This window comes from Phodopus roborovskii, unplaced genomic scaffold (genome assembly GCF_943737965.1).
Source record: "Phodopus roborovskii unplaced genomic scaffold, PHOROB, whole genome shotgun sequence".
NCBI classification, from domain to species: Eukaryota; Metazoa; Chordata; class Mammalia; order Rodentia; family Cricetidae; genus Phodopus; species Phodopus roborovskii.
The window spans coordinates 4,647,490-4,675,361 of record NW_026126541.1 but is presented as its reverse complement, the minus strand read 5'-3'; the positions used below and the strand labels follow the sequence as shown (position 1 = coordinate 4,675,361).

General features: G+C 49.5%; 2 protein-coding genes across 2 annotated transcripts in view; one reads left to right on the top strand and one right to left on the bottom strand.

Annotated features, from left to right (window-relative positions):
- The window catches only part of Nrap (nebulin related anchoring protein), a 69,026-nt gene extending 67,224 nt beyond the window's left edge, over window positions 1-1,802 (bottom strand). The window contains exons 1-3 of the mRNA XM_051199765.1: window positions 1,716-1,802; window positions 1,329-1,423; window positions 753-840 (exon numbers count right to left, since the gene is read on the bottom strand). Of these exons, the coding sequence (XP_051055722.1) occupies window positions 753-840; window positions 1,329-1,423; window positions 1,716-1,787 (255 nt within the window). The 5' untranslated portion in view covers window positions 1,788-1,802. The remainder of the gene's footprint in view (window positions 1-752; window positions 841-1,328; window positions 1,424-1,715) is intronic.
- Window positions 1,803-11,426: 9,624 nt separating this feature from the next.
- Casp7 (caspase 7) overlaps window positions 11,427-27,872 on the top strand; it is a 35,546-nt gene continuing 19,100 nt past the window's right edge. Inside the window, exons 1-2 of the mRNA XM_051199838.1 lie at window positions 11,427-11,479; window positions 17,865-17,974. Coding sequence (XP_051055795.1) covers window positions 17,865-17,974 — 110 coding nt within the window. The 5' untranslated portion in view covers window positions 11,427-11,479. The remainder of the gene's footprint in view (window positions 11,480-17,864; window positions 17,975-27,872) is intronic.

Here is a 27,872-nt window from a genome sequence, read left to right as displayed (position 1 = left end):
GGGCCATACCAGGAAGGGACTCTCGGGAGAACAGAGATTACTAGAGAGTCCTCCACCTGCTGGGGAATTCCTAAGTTTAGAAGCAGAGCAGTGTCTCATGGGCCTGGCGTGAGAAGGTCAATGATTCATCATATTAATAGATGCGATGGCTCCAACAGCTGGATGGGTGACAAATGCTCGCTGTTGGACATATGAACACACCATCCTCGCCTGCCTAGTGCTCTCACCCACGACCCGAAGCAAACTCCATTTCTCAAAATATCTCTGAGCTATCCTCCACAAAGGGGGGTGGTGAGATTATAAATAATTGTAAGCCACTGCTCAGTTCAAGGGAGTGCTGGTGTATGGAGCTGGAGAGCGTTGGTTTTCTACTCCAAGATACGGCAGAGGAGGGAGATAAAGAAGGACTCTTAGTAACCTTTTTCAATTATTTAAATGTTGTCCTATGTATTAACTACCTGGTGTAGGAAAGGCCTATTATCACATACAGTGATACCACTCTGTCCTGGCTGGCCAGACACAAAGATCATGTTAGAACCGAGGACCCGTGTCCTGGCCTCTAACTTTGCAGTAGGACAAGAGCAGCATTAGTCACTAAGGAGCACTTTGCGTGTGTGTGTGTGTGTGTGTGTGTGTGTGTGTGTGTATGTGTGTGTGTGTGTGTGTGTGTGTGTGTGTAGGACAGAAATGCCTAATCTGAGCCCAGGGATTTCCCTAACAGCTATTTCAAAATGCAAAGCTGAGTGACTTACCCCACCTGTGGCTGGCACAGGCTTCTTCAAGGTTATGTTTAAAGGCGTGTGGTAGACGCTAGTGAAGGTGTTGTTCTTAGGGTTATGGCTGCAAATATAATGCAAATCAAAATTAGAAAAGTACTTGATCCCAGGGGACAAATGACCTCTCAGGACACCGGTCTCGTTTAATATGGACGAGCACAAAACTCAAGAATTCAGCTCTTGACTTCCACTAAATCTTACCCTTCAAAAGTTCACACCAAGTAAACTCAACACATGTAACATGGAGATGAGTTTCCACTGAGGACGGTCATGGATCTGGGCATCATTTGAGAGAAACTTTTAAGTTCCATCTAGGCATATCTTTGGCAGTTACAATGTTCTGCGGGTTTTATAATTTGATACACGGTAACACGGTACAGTAGGTCTGCTGCCTAAAGTCCCATGTTAGGGCTCTTCCATGACTAGATATGAGTGACACTTTGGGGGAGGGTAGCTTAGAGTCCCGCCTGGAGCTTAGAACCCAACCCCCCAGTTTGGCTACTTGTTGAAAACCAGAAGTCACGCTGTGTCAGCCGGGTATCGGACACTTACGCGTGACAGTAAGGGTTTCTCTGGTGACTCACGAAGTTATTAACAGAAAGCATCATCTTGCAGACTTCGCAGTGAAAACACGCCTTGTGCCATGTCTGAAAGACACGGAAAAGATCCGGCCATTAGTGCTTTTCCCCTAGACTCGGGGCTCGAAAAACTTTAGGGTAAAAAGTCGAAAATAAAATGAAACTAAAATACATGAGCTACACACACGTTGAAATGAAACAGTCTTCTTCTGGAAGCATCACAGAAGACATAGAAATGAACAGAACCTAAGAAAGGCAGACCACATCCTTCCCTCATCATCCAATTAACACTCCCTGTGTGCGAAGATACACGCCCCAGGTATATTGTTCTTCCCAAAGGCCAAGGACCATCTCTACTGACCTGATCTATACAGCTGATCTTCTCCGCAGGGTAAACTCTATAGCCACACCGAGAGCAGGCCTGCACGTTCATCTTGGAGTGTGGGAGACGGAGCAAGCAAGATCAATCAGAATCCCAGGCCAGTCTCTCACCGCTATGAAACTCCCGGGGAAGGCTGGAACCTTCAGAATCCAACTTCAACTTTCTTGTGCTGACCTTCTGCTTTGGAGTCCCCAGCTGGTTGGTTTTTAAAGCTGCCACTTACTCAAGGGACAATTTTGGCAACTCTGTCAGCACGCATGCGTCTGAGACAAGGTGGAGGTATTTCGAGCTGTCATGCTTCTCAAAATAGAAAAGTTAACTCATGGCAGCATCATGTTTACGTGGATAACCAAATCTTGGTGTGTGTGTGTGTGTGTGTGTGTGTGTGGTCAGACGCTTGGGCCTGGTGAGCACTAGCTATGATCATACCCCAGAAAAGGAGCCTAAAAAATAGCCATATCTGCTCTGGGAATCAAATTAGAAAAGCTGGCTATAGCCCCTCTGACTAATGCAGACAAGACAGTTCCCCAAAATACGGGGACAAAGGCGAATTGATTCACTCTCCTGGAATCATGAATGTCAAATTTGAATTTTATCTACTTTGCAGTAACAGAATTAAGAACTTACCAAGATACTTTTTGTGTTTAACTTTTACTAGAATTCAAAAACATGTAGGACAAACAAGAAGTTTGGTGTTTGTCCTAGAATATTCAAAAGGCCTTTCTGCTCACTTCCTTGCCTCAAAGGTCCTAACGGGTGGCTTGCTGACGAAAATCCCTCCTCCTGGCTTTGGGATGTGACCTCTGCTTACAGGCAGAAGTAAATGCCCATTGCAGATGGACGCAGGCCTCCCCCATGTGCAGACGCCAAGTTTTAAGCGTGTCCTGCACAGTTTATGCCTTAGGAACTCTCTCTCCAGTGTAATGTTGAGAGATGGAGCCTAACCAGTGGAATTAGTGAATCTGTGTCACCACGGAGAGGCTGAGGTTGTCCCCTCCTTCCCTTCTCTTTGCTCTTATCCTGTCTGCCAAGGATGACACAGCAGCAAGTGGCTTCCGGATGTCAGTGCCATGCCCTCAGCCAGGCCAAATGTTGTTCATGATGAAGCCGTGAACCTTAAGTGCTATTGTGGTTGTAGGACATGGGATGAGACAATGGGTTCTGCGCCTGGGTCACGCCAGTCTTCTCCAGGTTTCCTTCTTAGTCCAAGCTCGGGCCCCTTGACTCCAGGTCTTGGCAACTGTCCCTGACACCTGGACCATGAGGCCACCAAGCCAGAGAGCACGGGGACTCCTCTGATCTCAGAGAAGGCTCCAGATATTGTGAGTCTTAGCCTAGGCTCTCCAGACAACAGGAGCTGAGGTAAGGGCCTGTGTTCAAGGCCCTTATTTAGGGGAGTACTTTCATTATCCTGGTTCAGGATTCAGAGTGTGGAGGCAGGAAACGAGGGGAGATTGTTGGTGTGAGATTGGACCAGAAGTGTTTAGGGTTTTAGTTTCTATTTTAGTTTAGGATGTTTACACATTTTATGAGACATCCTGATAAACAAGTCATTTTTAATATGAAACTCGTGTTTCATAATACCTTAAATACACAGCCAGGAAATAATTTTGTGCATATTTTTAATAAGTATGTGCACGAAGCAACTTTTCCTGATGTGGAATTTTCCCCCTGTAGCATCATGTTGGCGCTCACAAAGTTTTGAGTTTTAGGGACACTAAATCCTAGAAAGCGTATCAGCCCACACGACCTCCACCTTTCAAGGGGGCCACATGTGTTAGTCAGCTTGAAAGCAAGGGCATAAATGGAGGAGAGATCTGCACTGGCTTGGGGTTTTAGAGGATTCCTTCTACAACTGGATGACTCCATTGCTTCAGACCTAGGGGGAGGCAGAAATAGGACGAGGGTTTATGATGGAGGAATGTGCTTACTTCCCCACAACGAGCAGGGACGCAAGTCAGAGAAGGGGGGTCAGAAAACAGACACACCTCTGCCTTCGTTGCTTTTCTGTTTCTGTGAAGAGATAGCACGTCCAAAGCAAGTGAAAACACTACAGCATTTAATTGGGAGCGTACAGTCCCAGAGGGCTGAGTCCCTGGCCAGCATGGCAGCCGGCGGGCGGGCAGGTGTGGCCGTGATCACTAATGCACAGCTGTCATCTTGAGACAACAACCACAAGACAGAGACAGACAGACAGACAGAGAGAGACACACAGAAAGAGAATGTTCTAGCTGGGAATGGAATGGGTCTTTTAAACCTCAACGCCTGCACCCAATGACACATCTCCTCCAACAAGGCCGGCCACACCTCCAAATCCTTCCTAAACAGTTCCGCTAACTGTCCACCAAATATTGAAATATATGAGCCTATGTGGCCATTCCCATTCAAACCATCACCCTCTTCAAAGGCATGACCCCAGTGACCCTCATCCTCCAACTGGATCCCACATCCACAATCCCACCACTTCTCAGTCTGCTCAGCTGGGCTCCATCTTGGGTAAATCCCTCCTTACGTCAAAGCTCTCACGCCCTAACAGTCTCTGGAATGCCTTCTCATACATACAAAAGGGCGTGCTTTTTTATTAATCTTCTCTGACTCTCTCAACCCAATAAACCTGGCAATTAAAAAATTCTCTCTCACACTAAATGAATAGCTACCAGAGGAAGGAAAGAGAGGGAATTGATCATCAGCCCTTGCTGGTGAGAGCTCATGTGTATTAACTGTGTGGCAGAGGGCCCAGGGCAGCTCAGGCCTTCATACCAGCGGGTAAATACCATGAAGCTGAAGGCCATGGGCAATCTTCATACACTGTGTGGAGATGTCTCTGTCCTTCCTCACCTGCCTGAGGCACCTTCTGATTGGTTTAATAAAGGGCCGAACAGTCAGTAGCTAAGCAGGAGGGAATAGGCTGGATTTCCAGGCAGAGATTGGAACTCTGGGAAAGATTGTAAGGTGCAGGAGATTTGCCAGCCAGATCCAACGAAGTCAGACACTGTGCCAAGAAAAAGTAACAAGCCACATGGCAAAACATAGATTAACATAACATGCCATATTAATATAGGTATATTATGTATTATGTAAAATTAATGTGATAGAACATAAATATAATTATAATTAATTTAATACAAATTAATTTAAGTTGGGAACAAGCCTAAGCTAAGGCCAAGCTTTCATAATTAATAAAAAGTCTCTATGTCATTATTTGGGATCTGGCAGCCCAAAGTAAGACAACTACTTACATTCATATGAAGATGGCCAGTGCCCATGGAGCCAAGGTGGGGCTGGCACTGAAAGGCACAGTCTCTCCCACCCTGTACACACACATGAGGTTGAGCGGGAGGTGTCTGCTTCCCTGTCCAGTCCATTTGACAGATAGCTCACAACGTCCTGTAACTCCAGCTCCGGGGGACCTGTCATACTCTTCTGGATTCTGTGGACCCCTGCAAATGCACACACATGCACACACACACACATACATGCATACACACACATGTACACACACATATGCACACATACATGCACATACACATGCATACACACATGCATACACACATGCATACACACATGCACACACATATACATGCACACACACATATATGCACACACATGCACACACACATGCACACACACACATGCACGCATGATTAAAAGATACATACAATTTTATAAAGGACCCTCGATCTGATCACAGGTGATCCTGAGGTGCTGGAGGTTAGCACTTTGGCACCTGCTCAATTGTCCTGGGAGATAAGCACACTGTAACAAGTGTTACCTTGCAGTGTGTAATGTAACACCAAACGCACTGCAGTTCACAGAGCTGAATTAAGGGGCTTTGTCCCCTTTGTTTTCTGTTGCGGTGATAACTGACCATGCCAGCTTGTGGGAGGAAGGGGTTTACTTGGCCCACACTCCCACATCACAGGAACTGAAGCAGAGACCTCAGAGGGTGGTGGTAACTGGCTTGTTTCCTTCTCCTGCTCCTTGGGTGGGGTCTCCTCCCACCAATCAGCAACAAAGGAAATGCCCACAGACCAATATGCAAGTTCTTCAGCGGAGTTCTTTCTTGGTTGACAACCAAGAATAGCCATCCCATCGGGGACAAGGACGAAGAAAGCTTCTGTCACCTCCTACGCTCTCACCGCGGCTGAGGTCCAAGCCTTGTTGGAGAGGGCATGGCTGAGGCTCAGCAGGTATCCAGTGGAATTTGCTAGTTCCTTCTCCAGAGCTCCACAGAAACGGATCCTGGTGGCACCAGACAGAGTTGGTCTTCGGGAGTAACCTCGTTTAGAAAGCACTTCATGAGGGTTCCAAGGGAAGCTCCTGGCACCGAGGTCAGAGGTCAACTCCCTCTGCAGGCACAACAGGTACTGAGATGGCAAGAAAAACTTTCTGTCCCATAGAGTCTCAACAGCCACCCCCACCCCCGCCCCTCACAATTTATAGTCCTAACACACGCAAAGGAGAATTACTTAAAGGGTCCAAAGGAATTTTCACAGGGCAGACAGATTGCATCTGGAGCTGAGAGGCAACCGTGAATTCCTTCTGTGGGAAGAGAAGGGTTGTTCCTGGGCCCTGTGTTCCCATGTGAGGTTCTTACTTAGCAGAAGGACATTGGTATCTCAGCACGGGCCAGAATTTGGTTCTGGGTCTGTGGGTACAGACAATAGCATCTCTGCTAATCTTGGGGTGTCTCTAATGGAGCCCTGTGTAGTTGTAGGCTGGCCAGAGATGTCTTGTGGAGTATTAGATGGAGAACATTGCTGTGGGAGATCTTGGGGGTGAGGTGAGGGTCAGGTGTCCTGCAGATAGGGACGGGAACTTAGCTTGACTACCAGAGGAGACCAGAGACATTATCTAGAGAGACAAAGCCAAGAACAGCTAAGAAGCCAATCATAGGGAAACAATCTGATGGCTGGTAGGGATCTTAGGAGTGAGGAGGGTTCCCACTAGTACATTCCATAAGCTTACAACCAGTAAATGGCTGGGAATAGGGGTATAACTCATCGGTAGACCGCTTCACTCCAAGACCCTGGGTTCAGTCCATAACACCACCATCACCACCCCATAAACAAGTACACAGGTGGATAGGGTGTGGCGGGGAAGTCTGGATGGGGGTGGGGATGGGACCAGCAGGGGTCAAGTAGGGGGAGGATGGAGGAGAGAGTACTGGAGGAGACGACTGGAATCAGGGCATCTCGGGAACGAACTAGAAACCTAATGCAATGGAAACTCCCAGGAATCTATGAGGGTGGCCCTAGCCTAGGGGATACAGAGCCTGAACTGGCCATGGCCTGTAACCAGGCAAGACTCCAGTGGAGGGATTGGGTCCCCAAGACAGCCACATACCCCCTGACCTGCAATTTTCCCATAAGTTATGCTGGGACAAAGGGAGTGGCCAACCAATGCCTGGCTCTAGCTTGAGACCCATACTATGAGAGGGAGCCCCCCCCCCACCCCGACACTGCCTGGAAGGCCAAGACCCAGGGGCTGGACAGCCCAGAGACCTAGGATAGAATTAAATATGACTGGCAAAACAGAAAACAAAATCAAAGTGATGATTCCCATTGATACTGTGATATAGTCATAGACAGTGTCCAATTGTCGCCAGAGGCTTCACCCAACAGATGGAAACAGATGCAGGGACCCACGGCCAAACATTAGCTTGACCTCAGAAAACCCTGTGGGCTCACAGAGACCGAACCGACAACCAGGGAGCCCGCAGAACTGACATGCGATGCAGTGGTGTGGCAGAGTCGGGGTTGGGTGGGGTGGAGGCCGACTGTCTCTGGCTCTGTTTCTTGCTCTTGGGACCCTTTCCTCCTGCAAGGTTGCCCTGTCCAGCCTCAATATGAGAGGAGAAAGGAGGTACCTAGTGTCGCTGCAACTGGACGTGCCATGGCTGGCTGATATCCGTGGAAGGGAGAGGGGGCGGATGCGGGGGGGGGGGGAGGCTGGGGGGGAAACTAGGAGAAGGGGTGACTGCCACAGAGCTGGGGGAAATTAATTGATTAATTAAAAATAAAGCATACTAACGAAAATAAATATATAAGTGAACTTAAAATAATTACATGGTCCAAAGCTGGAGGAGCCTGGAGTGACATTCAGGAGAGATTATCGTTTGCATTCAAGCTGCTAGTATAACATTACAGACGGGAAGTTGAGGCAGGCCTCTTCTCTTTTGTATTCCCAGGGGTTCGAACGTTGATACCGTAATAATCCAGCCTTGGAGCAAATGACGGGGCTCCTCCTGCCAGCCCACAAGAATGAACTGAGAAGTTTCCCTTCATCACACCCCCTCTCCATCTGAGCCAGCGAGGGATTCCTGTGTGCCTATGTGTCCTGCATGCTGTAACATGTTGTGGGATCTTCTGGTGGAGGGAAACGTCACTGTCTCTCGAGGCAACACGACCCTGGCTGTTCCAGGCCTTCTCTTTTGAACCACCAACCAGCTCCTAAATCACGACCAACAAGACTTATTGTTAGTTTTGCCACTTGGCCTTAGCTTCGCTCTTATTTTAATCTGTTTCTCTTTACCTACATTTTGCCTTGGAACTTTCTACCTTCCTTCCTTCCTTCCTCCCTTCCTCCCTTCCTTCCTTCCTTCCTTCCTGGCTTCTGCCTGGCTCCTGGCCCTGGGCATGTTCCCCTCTTCCTCCCTCATTCCCTGCTCCTCCTCTCTCTCCCAAGCCTAGCTTTCTCCTCCTACTTTGTCGGCCACCAGCCCCATCTATCCCTCTACTGACCACCTATTGACTATTCAGCTTTTTATTAAACCTATTAGGTGCCTTAGGCAGGCAAGGTGAAATGGATCCAATACATCTTTACATAGTTAAATACACATCCGTACATATTAGACAAATGCATCATTGTAACACAGATGAATAAACAACCCAGAGACTGATATTGGGGTTCAAGCTTCAAGCTGAAGATCAGAAAAACAAAGCAGCCGGCCACCAGCTCTCGCCTCTAGCTCGGGCTTAAAGAACTGATCACACACTAGCTCTTCGCCAAGTCTCAGACTGCTGCCTCTCTCCAGTGTGGCTGGAGAGGAACGCCTCTCTGAGACCTTGCTTCTGTCACACATATTTTCCTAATGTTGGGATTAAAGGTGTGAGCTGTGATTCTCTTTTAGACTGATTCACTCTTGTGTAGATCTGGGTGGCCTTGGGCTCACAGAGATCCCTCTATCTCTTAATCCTGAGTCCTACTGTAAGGATGGAAAAATTTAGCCTAATTCTCCCTAGACTCTGCCCCCTAGCAGTGAGTAGGCAAAAGGTCATTCTTGACTGTTTACGACAGGGCGGGTTTACCGAGAGCACCTGTGAGTGAATGAGAACAGGAAATGAGCTGTGCCACACTACCCAGGAGCCCTATCGAAAGCAGACTTCCTGGGCAAAGAGCAGGCTTGGATAGTTCAAATTGATTGGTCCACACTGGATGCTATGAGATGATTGGTTTGTGATGCGCGGGCTTTGTTGTAACCCTATAAAAGCTGTCTGAACCCTGTACCAAGGGTTCCCAGTCCTCCACCCCACGTGGAGTATGGCTGTGGACCCCAGTGCACTGGAATATAAAAGACCTCATGCTTTTGCATCAAGACCGCTTCTCGTGAGTGATTTGGGGAGGGCCGCCTTTCCTGAGTCGGGGCGTGAGGGTTCGAGCCCTCTGCAGGTCTTTCAGTGCGTGCCTGGCTTTTATGGCTTGTGGCTGACTTTGTTTTCTGAATCCTCAATCAAGCTTTAATAAATCACAAATAATGTATCAATCACCACGCAGCATAAACAAATGTTAACACACATTCACACAGTTAAAGTAATACTCTGTGGCAATGTCACACATCCTTGCCTAGTCAAAACAATATTCCACAACACCTGGCTTCCTCGCCCAAGCTTGAACATGGGCAGCTTCTCAAAGGCTCCTCATATTCTTTACCACCCAACGAGCAGACATGAGCTGTTAAGGTCCCTTCCACATTCCAGGGCTAACATGGAAAAGTCTTAAGTTTACAACTTAGATAAATCAGAGAGCGGTTTCACTTAATAGAATTCTTCATTTTTCAAAGGATTGCCAGCTGAATCATTTTAAAGAGCAAATCATCTCAGTGTGAGCCGTGGTTCACCACAACATTTACCACAACGGACACAAGCATTAAATAAAAAGCAGGGAAGTCTTGTAACGTAGTTGCCCACATTGCCCTGGGGAAGGGGGCTTCTGTCCAGTCTCACCGCTAGTCTGTCGTCCATGCTTGGAAGGGGATGTGTGGACTGAGGAAAAAAATACACAAAAGAGGAGAGCGTTCGTGTGTACTGAAGTTTATTGGGCAGTCTTTGTATACCCCATCAAAGGAGAGGGAGGAGGCGAAAGACTCCCTTACCAGGATACAAAGAGCAAGCAAGCACAATTACCTCCCCAAAACCCAAACTCCACGCAATTATCTCCAAGTGCTCTGTTGTTTAGGCAGGACAGGTGACCACACCCTAGGACAAGTATCCTGTTACATTTACATCTTAAGCCAGACATCATTGTTATTTCCCCTTGGAAGAGCAAGCAAGGGCAGGCAAAAACTCCCTGACCTTGGTCAAAATGGAATGGAGTCAGTTTTGCAGTTCCCACACATTAAGAATGGTCAGTTTTAATTATTCCCTCACAATTATCAGGGGCGAGTCTTTCTTGACATCGAAGGAGAGTCCATACCTGCTAAAATTTTAGAGATAGTGATGAAACTCTCGGGCTCAAGAAAAAAAAACGAGAGGGGGGAGGAGAAAGGAGGGAAGGAAGGAAGGAAGGAAGGAAGAAGGAAACAAGCTTTGGCAATTTGCAGGTCCTAGAAACACGTATTTCTGGTATTCCTAAAACTACCGTTCTGAGTACTCTCTTGGGCTGAGGGAATTGGAAGCCCCGGGTGGGTGGGTGGCACGTGTATATAAGTGCGTGCACGTGCACACATGTGTCGGAGGTGCAAAGGACAGGAACCTGTGGAAATGCACTGTCTGCTTCCTCAAACCTGTCTGGCACAGGGGAGCACACATGCATGATTTTGGTGCAATATCCGTGCAAGCACGGGTTGGGAGGTAGAGACTTGCTTAAGACAAGAGTTATTGCCCTAGTTCCCGCTCCCCAAGGTCGTCTGGGAAGACACCAGACCGGTATGGGATAGAGCTGCTGATTGCATGTCAAATCTTTGGGTCAGTTTGCATTTTTGCCGTTTCTGCTTTCTCGGGGATGGCGTGGCAGTGAGATCCTTGGCTTTAACTGGTTTACAAACGGCTTAGCGCTCTGTCGGGTGAGCGCTGGGAATTTTGCAGACTTGAAGCCGGAGAGACGGTCAGGTGAGGGTGTGGCTGACACTCGCAGGGCCCCTCTCCCAAGGTGATGGTGGCCACCAACTTTGCAGAGAGCTGGACCGTGCACACAGTTTTTCAGAGCACGTGCTGCGGCGGGGGTCGCCCAAACCTCACGGTGGGCAGGAGGACGCACGTGGCGCTCGGCACGCAGTCGGCTTTGCAGCGCGTGTGACGGGGCAGCCTGCGCGCGCGGGGCGGAAAGGGCAGTTCCCACGGCGGTCCGGCGCGCGGCCAGCCTTCCCGGGTTTAAGCGCGCAGCCCCGCCCGGGCCGCGTCTGCCCCGCCCGTTCCTCCCTCTCGGGCTCACGGACTTTCACTTTCGCTTTTCCTAAAAACGGTTCTGGACCCGGGCCGAGGACCGGACGCCATCGTGGGCTCCCGCTCGCCACCCTGGGCACGGTAACTTGGACCCCAACCCTCTTTCCCGCCCCTCTCCCGCGTGCTCCCTCCTCCCGCGCGTCCCCGCCCTCCCCCAGGCTTGCAGGAGTTGGCGGTTCTGCAGGCTGAGGCTGGGGCTCTCCACGCCCTCCTGCGCAGGCTTTGCTCGGCTTGTCCCTCCCTTGGCTTCCCCTCCGGGGGTCTAGCGACATCCGGCGCCGTTCCGAACGTAACGGGAAGGAGAACGGGTGTAGTAGGGAAGTAGGTAGGGTTTTGGCCTCGGGAGGACTAACTTATCAGACCGGCCGGGCAGCTTGGGAATCTAGGGCGGCCCTGACCTGTGCGCGGGAAGGAGGGAGTCAGGGTGCACAGGTCTTTTGAGCAGGGCAGACTGCGCTTGAATACTCCTCCTCGTTGGGGGACCCTTGCAAGCCTCGGGGCTCTTGCAGCGATTTGAGAAGGCAGGAAGCTGGCAGAGGTGACTCTGGGTGGTGTGGGCTCCAGGGGACACCCGACCTGTACTCCTCCTCAGCCTTTATGGTTTGTGTGAGAGTAAGTTTACTTGTAGGTTCCTGCCCCGGTTTCCTGTTTACGGGCCCGGTTCTCCCTTCAGACCTTACAAATGCCCTCCGTGCAGGATGTGGGCAGTCTGGTTACCTAGCCATGCCAACCTCGGGTGACACTGGTGTGAAAGGTGGCAAAGGCAGGTCTTTGGGGACTTAGGGAAGGATGTATTTGGGCTGGAGGTATGTATGACATCACTGCCAGGAAGCAGGCAGGGCTAGTCTGTTTCCTCATGAAAAAAAAAAAAAAAAAAAAAAAAAAAAAGAAAGAAAGAAAATAAGTATCCTGATCCTGACCAGCCTCAGCACGGTTCAACACGGTTTGCTTCAGCATTATCTAGTCTGCTTTCTCTTACTGTGACAAACAAATAACAAAACAACCAGGGCCAAAAGCAACTCAGGTAGGACAGGGTTTATTTCATCTGACTATTCCAGGCCATAGTCCATCACTGAGGGGATCTGGGCAGGAACCCAGAGGCTGGGAAAGTGCTTACTCACTAGCTAGCTCGCTCACAGTTCAGACACAGCTGCCTGCGCATGCCACCGCCCACAGTGGGCTGGGCGTGCCCGTGAAGACACACTCGCTACCATGGATCGTCTGGGCAGCTCCTCCGCTGAGGCTCCCTCTTCCTGGGTACTGTAGGTTATACCACGTTGACACTGAGAAACTAGCCAGCACACATCAGTGTGGGCTTCGTTTCACTCTCAGAGCAGATGGCTTTCCAGCGGCCTGAGTGTTTACAGGTAGGGCAGGAATTTGAAGTAACCAGGGAGTGGCCGCATGTATTCTTGGCTAAGCAACATCTTGAGAACTAGCACAGGGCCCCGTAAGAGCATGGCTTCCTTCTGGATCCCATCTCTTAAGTCTCAGCACCTCCTAGCATCATGTAGGGGACTAGCCTTCCACCACAGCCCTCACCGAGGGACCAATTACCCCAACACCATAACAGCAGCCATCACACATTCCAGGTCATTTAAAGAGACACATCTCTGTCCGCGGGCAAGCACTGTGGTTGTAATGACTGTTCTTTGCAGCTCCTGGAAAGGGGACGGGGAAAGTAATGCTAGGAAGACCCTTGGCCAGCGCAGCAGAGTCAAGGTGAAACATCTTCCTGGGATGAAACCAGGAGCCAAAATCAAGAGTTGTCCTCACCATGGGAACAAGGAAGCTAACGTGCTTAGCCTTACAGACTGCAGAGGTTAGCTGAAGACTTAGACAAAACGCCTCCCTTTACGGTGTGTTTTGGCTCCTGGTTTCGGGCATCTCGGTGTCTGGTCTGCTTGCCCCGTTCCTTCCGGTGGGCCTGTGGCAAGGCAGAGCATCCAGCTGATAAGAGCGTGTGGTAGGGCAAAGACGTTCACCCCCAGGCAGCCAGGGAGGTGCTTTAGGCCTTGTCTTCGTCAGTGTTCTGTGGCTGTGAGGAGACCATGCTGCCGCAACTCCTATAAAGGGAAGCATCTCCTTGGGGCCTGGCTTATTCCATTGCCATCGTGGCGTGAAGCGTGGCTGACAGTTCTACATCTGCACTGTGGGCAGCAGGAAGAGAGAGGGAGCCACTGTGCCTGGCTTGAGCACTCAAGACCTCAGAGCCCACCCCCAGTGACACACTTCCTCCAAGAAGGCCACGCCCACTCCAGCAAGACCAACCACGCCTGCTAATTGTACCACTCCCTGTGAGCCTGTGGGGGCCATTTCTGTTCAAACCACCACAAGCTTCCAGCAGACGGTGGTGCAGGCGCTGGGAAGAAGACACGGCTGAATCCAATTAGTGCTAACCATCTGTCCGCGTGTGAGGCCTCCCGTTGGAGACAGGCGGTGTACCTAAGGAAAACTGACCCTAGCTCTTCATCCGCAAGTGGGTCCCTCCTGTGTCCGTCAGCTTTCTGTTGTTTGTGTAACAAATGCGTGAGGTGATCCTTCTGGAAGGAGACGCCATATCCTCCATCTACCTCACCACTTTGGAGGCTCCAGCCCATGACTGCCCAGGCCTGTTGCTGTGGGACCTGAGCTGATGAAGTAGCACATCCTGGTACATATGGGTCTCTTTTTCCTCAGTAGCCAACACCTCAGAGGACAACTAAGAGTGAGCCTCCCTTTAGAGCGATGGTTCCCAACCTTCCTAACGGATGACCCTCTAACACTTAACCTCATGTTGTGGTGACCCCCCCCCCAACCGTAACATTGTTTGGTTTCTACTTTCCTACTTCATAACTGATACACAGGATATCTGGTGTGTGACCCACAGGTTGGGAACCCCTGCTTTAGCGCGGCCTCAGCACACGGGCAGGGTACCATAGCAACAGAACTGTTAATCCAGTAAAGCTGATCCCTTGTGGCAACCAGAAAGCAGAGAGAAGGTGTCAGGAAGGGTCCAGGTACACTCCACGCTTCCTACCGTTACCCCAGTGACGTTCTTCCTCCAGCAAGGCCCGCCTCCGGAAGTTTCCCTCTCCCCACCAGCTGGAGACCAAGACTTCATTCAGCACGTGAGGGCATTTCATTTTGAAGTCACATCAGTGGGGTCTTTGCTTTGTGGCTTGGAAGTAAAAAGGAAGAGGACGCAGGTCCCTATTTCCTCTGAGGACCCATGTGCCGCGCCTGCACAGCCAGATACCGAGCTTGGCGGAGGGTGTCGGGGTTGAAACACTTAACAGACCAGCACGAGAAGTGAAGAGGAAGCTGCTGACACCATTTATTACAGAGTGATGGGCTTATCTACCCAAGCCAGGGGATGGGCTGAGCGTAGGAGGAAGTCATGCACCACCCACACCTGGGGTCAAGGCACACCTGCACTGCGCACCGGAAAGTTATGAGAACAACCTTGTTTGCATGGAAGTTCTACAGCTGGGTGGGGAGGAAGAGGTAAGGGACAAGTACTTAAATTTCCTAACACGCATGAGTGACTGACTAGAAACTTCCCAGGAGGCCTCACCTTGGGTTCCAGTGCCTTCTAGCAGCAGGCTGCTGGGGACCTTGGGGAAGGGGGAAGGGACACACCAGACCCAAACCAGCCACATGTTTTGCACATTATATGTATATATATATATATATATATATATATATATATATATTTAATTTTGTTAGTTTTTGCTATTTAGTTGTGTGACTTCCTGTTTGGGGTGTTATCCGTTTGACAGGTAATACATTTTCTTCATCCATCCACTGTTAAAATGTCTTGCTTTGCTCCATCCTTCTAGGAAGGATGATGGGAACATGAAGCTGCCCTCTTAGCCTCTCTGCTAGGTACAGTTTTGAGAATTTGATCTCTTGGTGCTAGAATCCGGGTAGACACCTACACCTCCCGGCTGTGTTCTGGCCTGTGGGGAGTGGCCAGAGTTGTCGCTTCTAGGGCAGGATGAGAGCTGTAACCTCCTATTCTGTAGACACAAGGACCTTTCTCTGCCTCTGCCTCTCTCTCTTCCTCTCTTTCCCTTCCCATCTCTTCCATACCCCTCCTCTCTCTCTGTCTTACGGATCTTAAGTTTAACCTTTTAGGTTAAATTTGGCAAAACAGTCAAGGTTGAAGACCACGTTGGAGACACTGTCTGTGGGGGTTAGGTTTTAGCAAAAAAGTTGACTGGCTAATTTGGAAGATTTTCGAGCATGTACCGTGCTGATGGCTACACTGTAAGTGTAATGGACTCTGTGTGAAGAAGACTGACTGGAAATTGCTGGTGTCTTCTGAGTGCCAGGCCTCTGCTTATCTCTGATGGCGTCATCTCTGCTCGTAAGAAACATCTGGGGCTCTGTATCCTGACCAGAAGCTCTTGGTCACTGGTCGGGGGGACTTGTGATGTGCAGAGCTGGTGGCCACCTGATTTCTCCTGGCCACCATGAGTGTGTCCTTCCTGACTCAGGTCCTTCTCCAGTGCCTGGAACGCAAGCCAAGCCTCTCCTCTCTCCTCCCTCTTCCCTCCCCCTCCCCCTCCCCTCCCTCTTTTCCTCTCCCTTCCCCTCCCCTCTCTTCCCCTCCCCTCCCATCCTCTCCCCTCCCTTCCCCTCCCATCTTCTCCCCTCCCTCTTTTCCTCTCCCTTCCCCTCCCCTCTTCCCCTCCCCTCCCATCCTCTCCCCTCCCTTCCTCTCCCATCTTCTCCCCTCCCTCTTTTCCTTTCCCCTCCCCTCCCTCCCTCCCTCCCCTCTCTTCCCCTCCCCTCCCCTCCCTTTTTTCCTCTCCTCCCCTCCCCTCCCTCTCCTCTGTTTCCTCCCTTCTCTGTCATCTTCTGCAAAGTAACTTTATAGAGATACCTCAGTGCTAAAGTCCACAAAGCTCTTGCTTGGCCTCCACGGACACCCTCTCTAGGCTGGATTCCACCTCCAATGCCATCGCCATCATACCCTGGGACACGGGTACAGATGGTATTACCACCTTCTTTATATAAAACCACCTTCTCCAGCCGTGTGAACAGTCTTCTAGGCCAGCCCTGACAGGTGTGCATACACGCCTCCTGAAGGTCCGAGACCAGATAAACTCTGAAGCTTGCGTCCCTGATCTTTCCATGCAGAATGAAACAGGATTGACTTGCAAACAGTGGTTCCAATATGGACGCTCCTTGGACCAGCTGCATCGTGTTTAGCTAATTCTGTTCCCAAGGGGGTATTCATTTCCTCCTGTCTTCCACTCAGTTAATATTTATTTAATAAGCACCTTCTGTGTGCCAGATGCCTCACCCACAATGAGTTTATATTGTCCTTCGGGAGCCAAGCAATTAGCGTGGCACAAATACAGTGACAGACACAAGAGCCAAGTAGGCAGAGAGCATGGTGTAAACAGCCAGGTAGTAAATACGTCTGTGTCTGCTCACAGAGAGCGAACAAGCAGAGACGACACGCAGGCTTACTCACGTCAGCAAAGGTGGGCCAGTCTGCTGACGCCTGCCCCAGGTTGTGAAGGGCCCTCAAATCCAAGGAGACAGATTAAAAACTGAGTTTTTAAATAGTGTGTGTGTGTGTGGGGGGGGGGGATGCATGTGTGATATAGGCCAAAGGTCAACCTCAGGCATCATTCCTCAGGAGTCTGCCCCCTTCTATCTCTGTGTCTCTCTGTCTCTCTCTGTGTCTCTCTGTCTTGGAGACAAGTTCTTGTCTCATTGGTTTGGAACTACTGATTAAGCTAGACCACATGCCTGCATCCCTGAGACTGGGATTCCAGGTTCATGCTAGGAATTGAACCTGGGTCCTCTGGAATAGCAGACAGTGCTCTCAGCCAATGAGCCATCTTGAAGATTCTTGAGCAGGGAAACTGTTTGATGGGAATCTTCCTGGGCGGGATCACTTAAGTCACCTGCAGTGAAGAGTTCTGTGCTGTCTTTGAGGTGTGCTGAGTGACTCCAGGGGAAATGTGGGTGCCCTGTGACTGCCGGGGATCTAGGGGGCCTTCCTCATTGTTACAAACCGTGACGGCTTTACCCGGTCTATTGCGCACGCCAAAAGTTTAGCAAGGCCATGGGTGCTGGGCTGGAAGCTCCAAGGTCAAGGGCTTTGGCTTCTGGTGTGGATACTTGGTCGCCAGGAGGAGTCCTGCCGTATAGTTGGCTTGTGTTCTATTACACTGTTACAGAGATGGTACAGGAGGCCTGGAGCTTAAACATGCAAGAACAAGGGAGTGTCATTTAAAAATACTAAGAGACAGAGAAAACAGGGGGAGGGGGGTAATGGGGACACACAATGTCTAGGGAATGACACCCAAGGTTGACCTGTGGCCTCCACATGCACAGGCACACATGTGTGTTCACTTGCACACACATAAGCGCGCACACACACACACACACACACACACACGCATTGCAAGGCAATGGCGCTACTTTGCATCCTTGTTCCTCTCTGGTTTGATTTCCCTCCTAGATGGCGGATGACCAGAACTGTGTTTCAGAGATGGAAAACGTGGATCCTTCCGGCAAAGATGGAGTTGATGCTAAGCCCGACCGCTCCTCCATTATCTCATCGATTCTTGGGTAAGTTTTCTGCTTTGCTGCGCTCATCGTCCCTCAGCCACTTAGGCCTGATTACCACCCACATATAGGGAGGGAGGTCTGTGTTGTGCGTGTGTGTGGGAGTGGACTGCAAGGCTCTGTGTAGCAGTGAGTGCCCTCTTGCTTAGGTAGGCCCAAGCTTTGGGGGCTTCCTGCTCACCGGCTATGTGTATGAGGGATAATTCATTCCCAGGAATGAAAGGCTGCTCTCATTCGGGGAGTCCTGCAGAGCAAGGCTGGGGCTTCTGACACTGCTTGGTAAAGAACGTGGCTGAAGGGCAGAATCTGGATGCTAGGAATAGTGGGTACCAGAATGAGTTGCTCCTTGGATGAAACTTAGCGCCATCTGTGCTCAGGGTCCTGCATTTGCTGAGCTCACTTTGTAGTCTACATCTGAATGTATGAGTAAGCACATCGTTATTTATTATTGCTACTATCCAATTAACCCATATGTATCCCAGGGAGGTGGTGCCGTCGCTAATGCCATTTGGCAGTTAGGGAAACTGAGGCACTAAGAGGTTTGATTATTTTATGATGAGTGCTCAGAGCTTTCTGTCCCCACCTGCAACCTCCCGAGGCAGCTTCAGGCCACACCATCGCAGATAGGACACAGGAAAGTATAGCCACAAGAGTGGGCTTCAATGTCATCCAGTGTCATTTGAGTTCAAGAATAATCCGCTGGAGTCAGAGATGAGACAGCTCCAACTCCTGGGAGCGCTCAGAAGCCCAGGTTAGCCCATTTTGCCAGAGAAAGCCTGGTAGAGCAGTGGCCTTCCAGTGTTCAGTGTCACACTGTAACAATGTACACTCCCTCTGTCACACTGTAACAATGTACACTCCCTTGTACCGTTCAGGTGAAGAGAAGTAGGACCATCCAGCCCTCTGTGCATCTCTGGAGTCCTGTACTTCCCGGGAGATGTGAAAAAGAATTGTGTGCTAACCACTGACCATCCCGTGTTTCAGTGCATCCAGTGGAGTCTAAGTAGGAAGGGACTTTTAGCTGTCCTTACTCATTAAAAACTGTAAACGACACTTTGGTGCACAACGCTTTTATCTTATTTTTTCCTCTTAAATTTGCCCTCTTTAAAGCCTCTCTTCCCCTTCAGTTCACTCTCAGATTTAGTCATGTGGAAGTCCTCACCGCGGCGTACACCTGTCCACTCTAACCATGTAGCCACGTGCACGTTTGTGTGCGTTTGAAGGCATCGTCTAGTTTTCCCGAATGTTGAGAGGACTTCACACTCGGCTGAGTTCCTGTTGCTAATTCAGGGTTGCTCTAAAGAAATAAGTTATTAGCATTATTACCTTGTTACTCATCAAAATAAGTAGATACTGCGAATTACGCTGAAATTGCAGGCTTTAAAAATGTTTCTTAGTAAGTGAAGAAACACTCAGTGCTGGGAAGCAAAGTCAATCCCTCTTCTGCTTGTTTCCCGTTTTTAGATATGTAAGCAGCGGAGACTCATGAAAAGTGTATGGGATTGAAGAACATGGCGGTAGTAATGCCATTTCATTCCCGAATTCCTTCTGAGCTCCGTACCAAAAATGACAACTCAGTTAGCTGCTCCCTCGTGTTCAAAGTAAAGAATCAGAAATTACCCGACTTCATTCAACCCCCGGTTTTTAGGAAGGGTTATCAAAAAAGTCTGTAGCAAAACTCCTGCCAGTTGTCTCCAAGGCCGCTTGGCCTTTTACTTAGATGCCAAGCTGGGTAACTGAACGTGTTAGAAAAAGAGGCATTTGTGAGCATTCGAAACTATTCTTTGTAATATATCTATGTATGAGCATAATAGGGCTGCCAAGCTGCTAACATAGCTTGTTCGGGCGTGCAGAGCCTGTATAACAGTTTGCAAAGGCAGCTGGTCCAAGCAGTTACCCACACCACTCTGGCTTTCTCTCAGTAGAGCTCTGAAAACACTTTTTCATTTAGTAAGCGTCTCGTTAGGCACCTGTCATAGTTAGCGTTTCTATTGCTGTGAAGAGACACCATGACCATGACTATATAGGGTGGCTTATAGTTTCAGAGGTTCAGTCCATTATCATCATGGTGGCTTGAGCATAGGAGATCTCAAAGGCATACTTCCTCCATCAAGGCCGCACCTCGTAATAGTGACGTTCCCTTTGGCGGGGGAGGGAGGGAATAGCATGGAGCCCAGCTCCAAATGTCGTGCCCACCCCCCCCCCCCCCCGCGGTTCTGCCAGGAGGGAACGGCTGGGAATTGTGGGGCTGAAAGACGCACTGCTGTTAAGCCACCACCCTGTTCCATTCTGCAACATAGCGAAGAGATTTCTTCAGGTCACTTTCCAGTGTATAATTGGGTTTGGCACACGGGTCCCAAATACCAGCCTTCTCATGCGTTACAGGAAACCCCACTTGCCCCTTGCTAGGTGGCTGGAGCCGTGTGCAGCGTGGTTCTGCCAGACACATGGTGGAGATGGGAGGATGGGGAGGAGGAAAGGATGGGGTGTCATGGAGACAAGGTTTGGGGGGACCCACACAAAGGGAAGTTGAGGATCTGGCCATATATTTGCTTAAAGCAAATGACTAAGCCTTTGGGACGACTGAGACTTCTGCTTGAAGACCTAGAGCTCGGCATGAGCTCTGCTGTTTTGCTAAATTGATAGTCTGTGGTACGCCCCTCTGCCTTTGGAAAGTGAGCCAGCTTGGGTAACTTGGTTCTGGTGCTCTGTACGTTTTCAGTACAGGGCTGATAACAACATCAGGGTTTGTGTTATCCAAGAGAAGGCTTTAGTGTCTTGCGTGGTATCTAAGTTACCATTTCTTAAATGCTGATTTTGTTGCATGGAGTATAAGACTGTTAAATTATTGAACAATTCTGAGCTATGATGAATGATGATTTTATGTCATATTCTCCTAGGCTGTGAAACATTAGTTTATTTTCTCGACTTTCTTTAGGCATGTGATTATTTAAATAATCAGAGCTCCTTAAAGTCTTCCCATTTATGACCCAAGAAGTTTGTATGTGTCAGTGTGTGTCCGTGTATGTGTGTGTCTATGTGTGTGTGTCTGTGTGTGTTTCTGTGTGTATAGGGGGTGTATATATAAGTCAAATGCTTACTAATAACCATCAGGAAATTTTGTATATTTCTGTGAGACAGCTCAGTGGTTGCATTGATTACCATAGGTATGATGGTCTGAGTTCTGTTGACAGAACCCATGTAGGTAACCACTCCCTGGGAGGAAACCCATGTTAATGAAGTGCCGTTGGGATTCGCCATGTCTGTGGTAGAGCACTTCCGATACCAGGCCTAGAGAGGTGTAGACAGGCAGGTCCCTGGGCTCACTGGCCAGGCACACTTGCCTACTAGTGAGTTACAGAATAGTGGGAGACCTGTCCCACAAACCAAGGGGTTGGATCCTGAGGATCATCACTTGAGGGTACCCTTCAGCTTTCACACACACACACACACACACACACACACACACACACACACACACACACACACACTTCACATCCACCTGCACACACATATGCACATACCCACTCTCCTATGCATTAAAGGAATTTTTAAATAAGCATTGTGTAACTTTACCATTCATTAAAGATGAAAGTGACTTTGTGCTCAAGTGAGACCCATGTGGCTGATTGTTTCTACATTAGGAAGTCTCCGCTGAGCAGGGGCAGCAGCTCACACCTTTAATCTCAGCACTCAGGAGGCGGGAAGATCCCTGAAGAGGCCAGCCTGGTCTACAGTCAGTTCCAGGGTCACAGCCAGGTCTACACAGAGAAACCCTGCCCCCAAATAAACCAAACAACAACGAAGAAACCCTAGCTGAATATTTGGTACTGCAGAACCTAAAAGGCCCCAGATGGTTCGTTGATCTAAAGAGTCTCAAGGCTGAAAATGCCACTCTGCACACAAAGTGGCCAGGGTACATGGACAACAAGAGTAGAAATGGTTGTAAATTGTGTCCTGATCCCAAGCTAAAAAGCCTTTCGTGAAACTCAGAAAGGTTAAATCACATAGCAGTTACCAGCGTTCCAGCACAAACCGGGCTAAAGATAGACAGATTTGATATGTCTCTGTGAAAAAAAGTGACAGGAACTTTCTGCTTGGATTGCTTTGTTTTATTCGATTTGTTGTCTGTTTGGGGCAGGGTCTTTCATTGTAGCCTTGGCTGTCCCGGAACTTGCTGGGTAGATCATACTGGCCTTGGGCTCAGAGAGATCTACCTGTTTCTGTCTCTAGGAGTGCTAGGATTGAAGTCATGCCCAAACAAACCTCCTTCCCCCAAATGCCTGGATGGGAATTTGGCCCAAGAGTTAAGGCCTTTGCCTCCTTTGATTTTTTTTTTGCATTGTGGCCACTAGATGGCAGAACTGCATTGTTTTATTCTATTTTTGTGTCACTGTTCCTGAATAATCTGAGCCATCCATTACTTAGTTTATTTATTAAAATATTTTTCTCCGTTTCTGATTATTGAAAGCATTCATGAAACAGAAAACCGCAAAAGGAAAAATACAAAAGATGATGTTAAGTCTCAAAGTAAGGCACTGACTCCAGAAGAAGTCAGTACGGCAGTGTATGTTAAATATAGATCACGGCTTATAGCACAAGGCCTGGTGCCCTCAGGACCCTGAAGGGGGCCCTCTCTGGGTGCAATGGTGACTCCTGAGGGTCTAGAGCCAATAGCTGCATCATGTAGTCTCTGCCCTGGCCATGGGCTAAGTTTTTGTAAAAATACTTGGGCATGTCCACAGAAAATATAATCTAATTGCTGTAGGCTAGGACCTCCGAGATGCTGCAAAGGCCAGAGGAACTGGGATTTTGGTTTTCAAGGAACCGCCAGGGGTCGCTGGAGGGCAGGCAATATGGAAATGGTCAGACTATGCCAGCGACAGGTTCTGCCTGGAAAAGTGGCTGGAAGCCACCAGATAGACGCTGCATGGTGAGTGGGTACCAACCGTCATTAGAGATCCAGACCTTAGAGCAGTCTGCCCACCCTAGAAACATTGTATTTCAACATGTCACCTGCAAAATTCCAAAGCTTGCATGAGGGCCACCCAGGGCAGAATCCAAGAGCATACAGCAAAGTAGCAAACGGACTGCACACCCTGTCAATCCCCTAGGCGTCTCCAGCCTTAACATGTCCCTGCTGAGGGTCCCTGTGTCCGTCTAGCTCCCTGTGGAAGAGGATGCCCCGGAATCTGATAAACTCCCCTTCCTACAGGCTCGAGTCACAGCCCCTGGGGACTGTTTAATAAATGCCACTTGGTTATTATTCGCTTAATTCGTTTTTCCGAGCCTGTAGTTGGGTTTCTACACTCCTGTGTGTTATATGTAAACAGCTCCCTATTTTAAAATGTGTTGCTTGTGTAATTATAAGAAGGATCAGGTGGCTGCCTTTCACTCAGAGGAAAAGGAGGGAAGTTCAGAGGGAACGATGCTTGGGAATTAGTAGGCAAGAACGAAGATGCCTCCCCCTGCTCCCCATCCCCAGTCAAAGATGCTAAATCAGGCTGAATCCTGTTCCTGTGAAGGCAGGGGTACCGGTTGATCCTAGGAGTCCAGAACTGAGTGTCCTAAAAGATAGGAACATTAACTTATATTCACATACTTGGTGTTCAGTATAAAAACCTTTCCTTTGAGCACTGAAATCCTGGTGCCTGCATCCCTGTTTGTTTTAAGGTAGTAAAGATGTGATGTTGAATTTGCAGCCCACAGCTCTCTCGAGGGTTTGGTGGAACCAGAGATCCTGGCCCAGTCTCCCGCTCACTGAAGGGGGGCGGGGGAACCGCACAGTCACCTTAGCCTCTATTTCTTCCTGCCCACTGGATTGAGAATTTAATAAGGCGATGCGGCTTCATAAGCTCCCGAATTGTGCCTGGTGAGGAAGAAGCAGTAGACTCTAGAAGGAATGACGGGTGGATGTGTCAAACTCATTTCTGTATGGACAAGGAAGGCAGGGTCAGCGAGACAGAGTATTACTCTCTGTCTACGGCAGGAACACAGTGAAGGGGCAGGTCTAACCTGGGCTCAGTGGCTGCCTCCAACCACGCGCCAAGTGCAACCACACCAGCCCGCCCACGGCGCAGCGCTTTTCCTTTCACCCGAGGGGACCCGCAAACGCGTGGGTCACGCTCACTGCCCTTTTCCCGCATCGCTTCAGTTAAGGGATGGTGTGGACGGCTGCAGGGGGCCTGGCGATGGCCCTCCAGTGAAGACAGCCAAGGGCACCTCTCAGGGGCAGTGAGCCACAAAGCACGGTAGCGCGGTCCCAGAGTCCAGAGAGCGTGAGGTGGCAGCTCCTATACACGCGACACTCACCCAGGCGTTTTAGGTTCGTGTTCGTCAGCATCCATGGGAGAAAAAATATGAAGGAAATAGGAAAGGGGGGGGGTAAATAAAAAAATAATCAGGTTTCAGATTGCCTTCGCCTGTTTTCCTTTACCATAACAGAATGCCCGAGATGGCATAATTTACACAGAGTTGATTGGGGTCTGTGGTACCCAGGGATAGGAAGTTCCGGCCTATGTAAGATATTATGTTGCCCCCATTGTCCTAAGAATTCCTAGGCCCTGAAGAACTACAATGTCACCTCTTGAAGGCCCCTCTACCTGTTAATAACTCGAATGGTTAAGTGTGTGTTTGGGTAGGGACAAAACATCCTCACAGGGATAGAAGCGTGAACCGCCACTGGTCAGAGAAAGGACAGCCCATCCCCTCTGAAATAGATGAGTGCTACACGACTAAAGCCACACTCGCCGGCACCTGTCTAGCAAGGCTCCTGGTGGTGAGTGTATAGGTTGGCCAGCAGGAAGTCAAAAGTGTAGATTCTGAGGTCAGGGCCGGAGTTACAGCTCAGCAGATAAAGGCATTTCCTGCCAAGCCAGAGGACTGGAGTCGTGGAAGGAGCGGACTAAAGGCTCAGACGTGTCCTTCCCCTTCAGCTCTTGGAAACTCGCATTGCTACCTTGCCTGTGTCTTTTTCAAAGTGGGGAAAGGTTGTCAAGAGCTGGCTGTCTTGTCCCCAGCTGAGGATGGCTGTGGTGATGCCTCGTTTACACCCTAACAAATAAAGCTTGCCCGAAGATCAGAGGGCAGAGCGGAGCCGGCAGAGCTTTTGCCTCTGTGAAACCCTCTGACTGAGAGGACCCACGTTCCTCCCTCCCCCTGCCTATGTCCCTTTCCCCGCCCACCCATCTCTCTTCCTGTCTGGACAGACCTCCAGACCTCTATGGCTAGCTACCGCCCCTCACCAGTTTCCAGTGTCGGTGTTCGCAGTCCTGACCGAGCCCTGGGGGAGCTGCGTGTAGTTTACCTCCTGTGCCTTTGGGTCCTTCCCTGTCTGTGTTTTTCCCAGTTGTATTTGGAAGGTTGAGACTGGAATGCATATGGTTTCTGGACCATTGCCTCTGGCCACCTGCCTCCTCTGAAAATGAAGGGACTTTGTAAGCCCCTACAAGAGTCTGTTCATCCTGACCTCCCCTCACTACCTTTGAAGGAAATGCCGACCTCGTGAGCCTGGACTGCTGTCTTCCCCAGGAGCTCACTTCCTATGTTTGCACATTTACAAACCTATGTAATATGTATTGTGGTGTTCACAGTCTGTTGTAGACCGGCACCGGGGTGGACAGGCTGTTGTGCGTGTGTGAACATGCTTGGGTAGGCGGCATACTTACTCAGTCTTTTTTGTTTTTCACAGAGCTGTGTCATGCTTTATTCTGTTGACACTTGGCCCTCTGTTCAGCCGTCCACGTTTTGTAAAGGTGGCATTTGTGGACATCTGGGTACCCCAGCACACACACCATCTTTCCCCTTGGATCCAGTACTTGCCACTCTGTGTATAGGGAGCTGTCCCCGGGCTAGGGTGGTGGCCTCAGGCCCGTCATTTCTGCCTGTCAGCAGGGAAGCCAGAGGCCTGTGTGACCTCCCCAGCCCCAGTGGGAACGTCCTATGGAAAACTCCAGCAGGCGGGTCTCTGCTGATTCAGTCCCAGGCCTCCAGGACTTTGGCCAGTGCCAGCCTCCTGCTACCAGCTGAGCTCCAAACATGTTGAGTTTTCACTACTACCGAGAAGGCGGTAACTCTCTCCCGGTGGTCTCAGGGGGAAGCCTGGTTCTGCTGCAGAGGGGACAGCTGCCTGACAACGATACCAGGTACCTCTCTGCTCCCGGCTCTCGGCACCCTGGCCTGCCTCTGCTGTGGAGTGGAAAAGATTGTGGGGATGCCCTCTGTTGGAATGTTCAAACCATGAGTGAATCATCCCCAAAATATTTAGACAAAGCAGCTAGGAAAGCCAGAGCCTCGGTTCCAAATACATCAGCAGCAGGGAGCTAGTGCTGTGCCTGGTACTGTGTTTACTGGTGCCTAGGGACGGCTGCAGGACTGGGCTACTGGGAATCCTATTCAGGGAAGCACTTTAGAAAATAAATAGGCATGGGTTTGTGTGCTTATATTCCCTTCCAAATGTAGAAAGGCATAATTCACAATTTGAGCAGCTCAGGGAGTCTGTAAGAGGATAAAACCTGTATTTATCTACTCCAGTGATGGGGAAAATTATACTGGCACCAAGAGTGGATTGTAAAAGTCCCCTGTGCTCTGGGGTTTCTCGAGTCCTAGTCAAGCAGGCAGAACACTTTTTGGATCCCGTACTGTTGTCTGGTAACAGTTGCTGGAACTTCTTCATACAGCCCCTTCATAGAAATAAACTGCGGAGTTTTAAAACTTGTGAAAATGAGTGAGCGGGCCTCACACTGAAATCTGAGGCTGGGAGAAACAGCTTTCTTCTTGAGAAGCCAGGATAATCTGATCCCTTCCTGGTTATCAGTGCTCTTGTTATCTGTCCCCGGAAGAGTCCTGAGGCTTTCTGGGCTGTGAAGACAGCAGTATTTGGCTATATCAGTGGGGAAGCCAGCATCAAGACTGGTTAGGCAACTCTATCCGGCAGTCTGTCTGTCCGGCGTGTGTGTGTGTGTGTGTGTGTGTGTGTGTGTGTGTGTGTATTGTGATTTGTGCTTCCCATGGCATCTCAGAGTACCCTTCAGGACACTTTGTAAGTCATTCTACCAAGATGTTGTGGTCTGTTGGGATCTCAATTATCTGGCCTAAGTACAATGATTTAGTGGCCAGCTTTATTATTTCTTTAAATCTGCAGCCAATTGTGGAACACTCAAGCTTTTAAGAGGATTTAGAACTTCTAATTCACTAGTCTGTTTTATCCTGGATTTTGCACTTACAGATGACAGCCTCTGAATAAGAATACTGTGTTTGCTGGGGGAAGGGCCTTCTGGATGTGAAAAGGGCCAAGATAAAGGTTAGATTTATCTGCAGAGAATTAACAAAGGGAGAGGAAGGGTTGGAGAGGTAGGTGTGTGTGTGTGATGGACATAGAACAGGAAGTGATAAGAACTGGCTTAGAAAATCCTCAGACAGAGAGACGTGGAGAGGTGGGTAAAGTCCCTGCTGTTTAAGCCTGAGGACCCTGAATTCAAATCCTCAGCGCCTGTGTAAAATCTGGGAGTAGCTGGGCAGTGGTGGCGCACACCTTTTATCCCAGCACTTAGGAGGCAGAGGCAGGTGGATCTCTGTGAGTTCCAGGCCAGCTTGGTCTACAGAGTGAGTTCCAGGACAGCTAGGGCTGTTACATAGAAAAAGCCTGTCTTGAAAAACTGATATAAATTAAATTAATTAAAACTTTAATAAGATGTGGGGATATTTGCTTGTGTTGGTAACCGTAGCACTGGGGATGGAAACCTTGGGCTTGCTGGTCAACAAAGGGCAAGCTTCAGGTTCAGTGGAAGACCTCCTCTCTCCTCCCTCCCTCCCTATCCCCTCTACACACACACACACACACACACACACACACACACACACACACACACACACACACACACACACACGACACACACACACA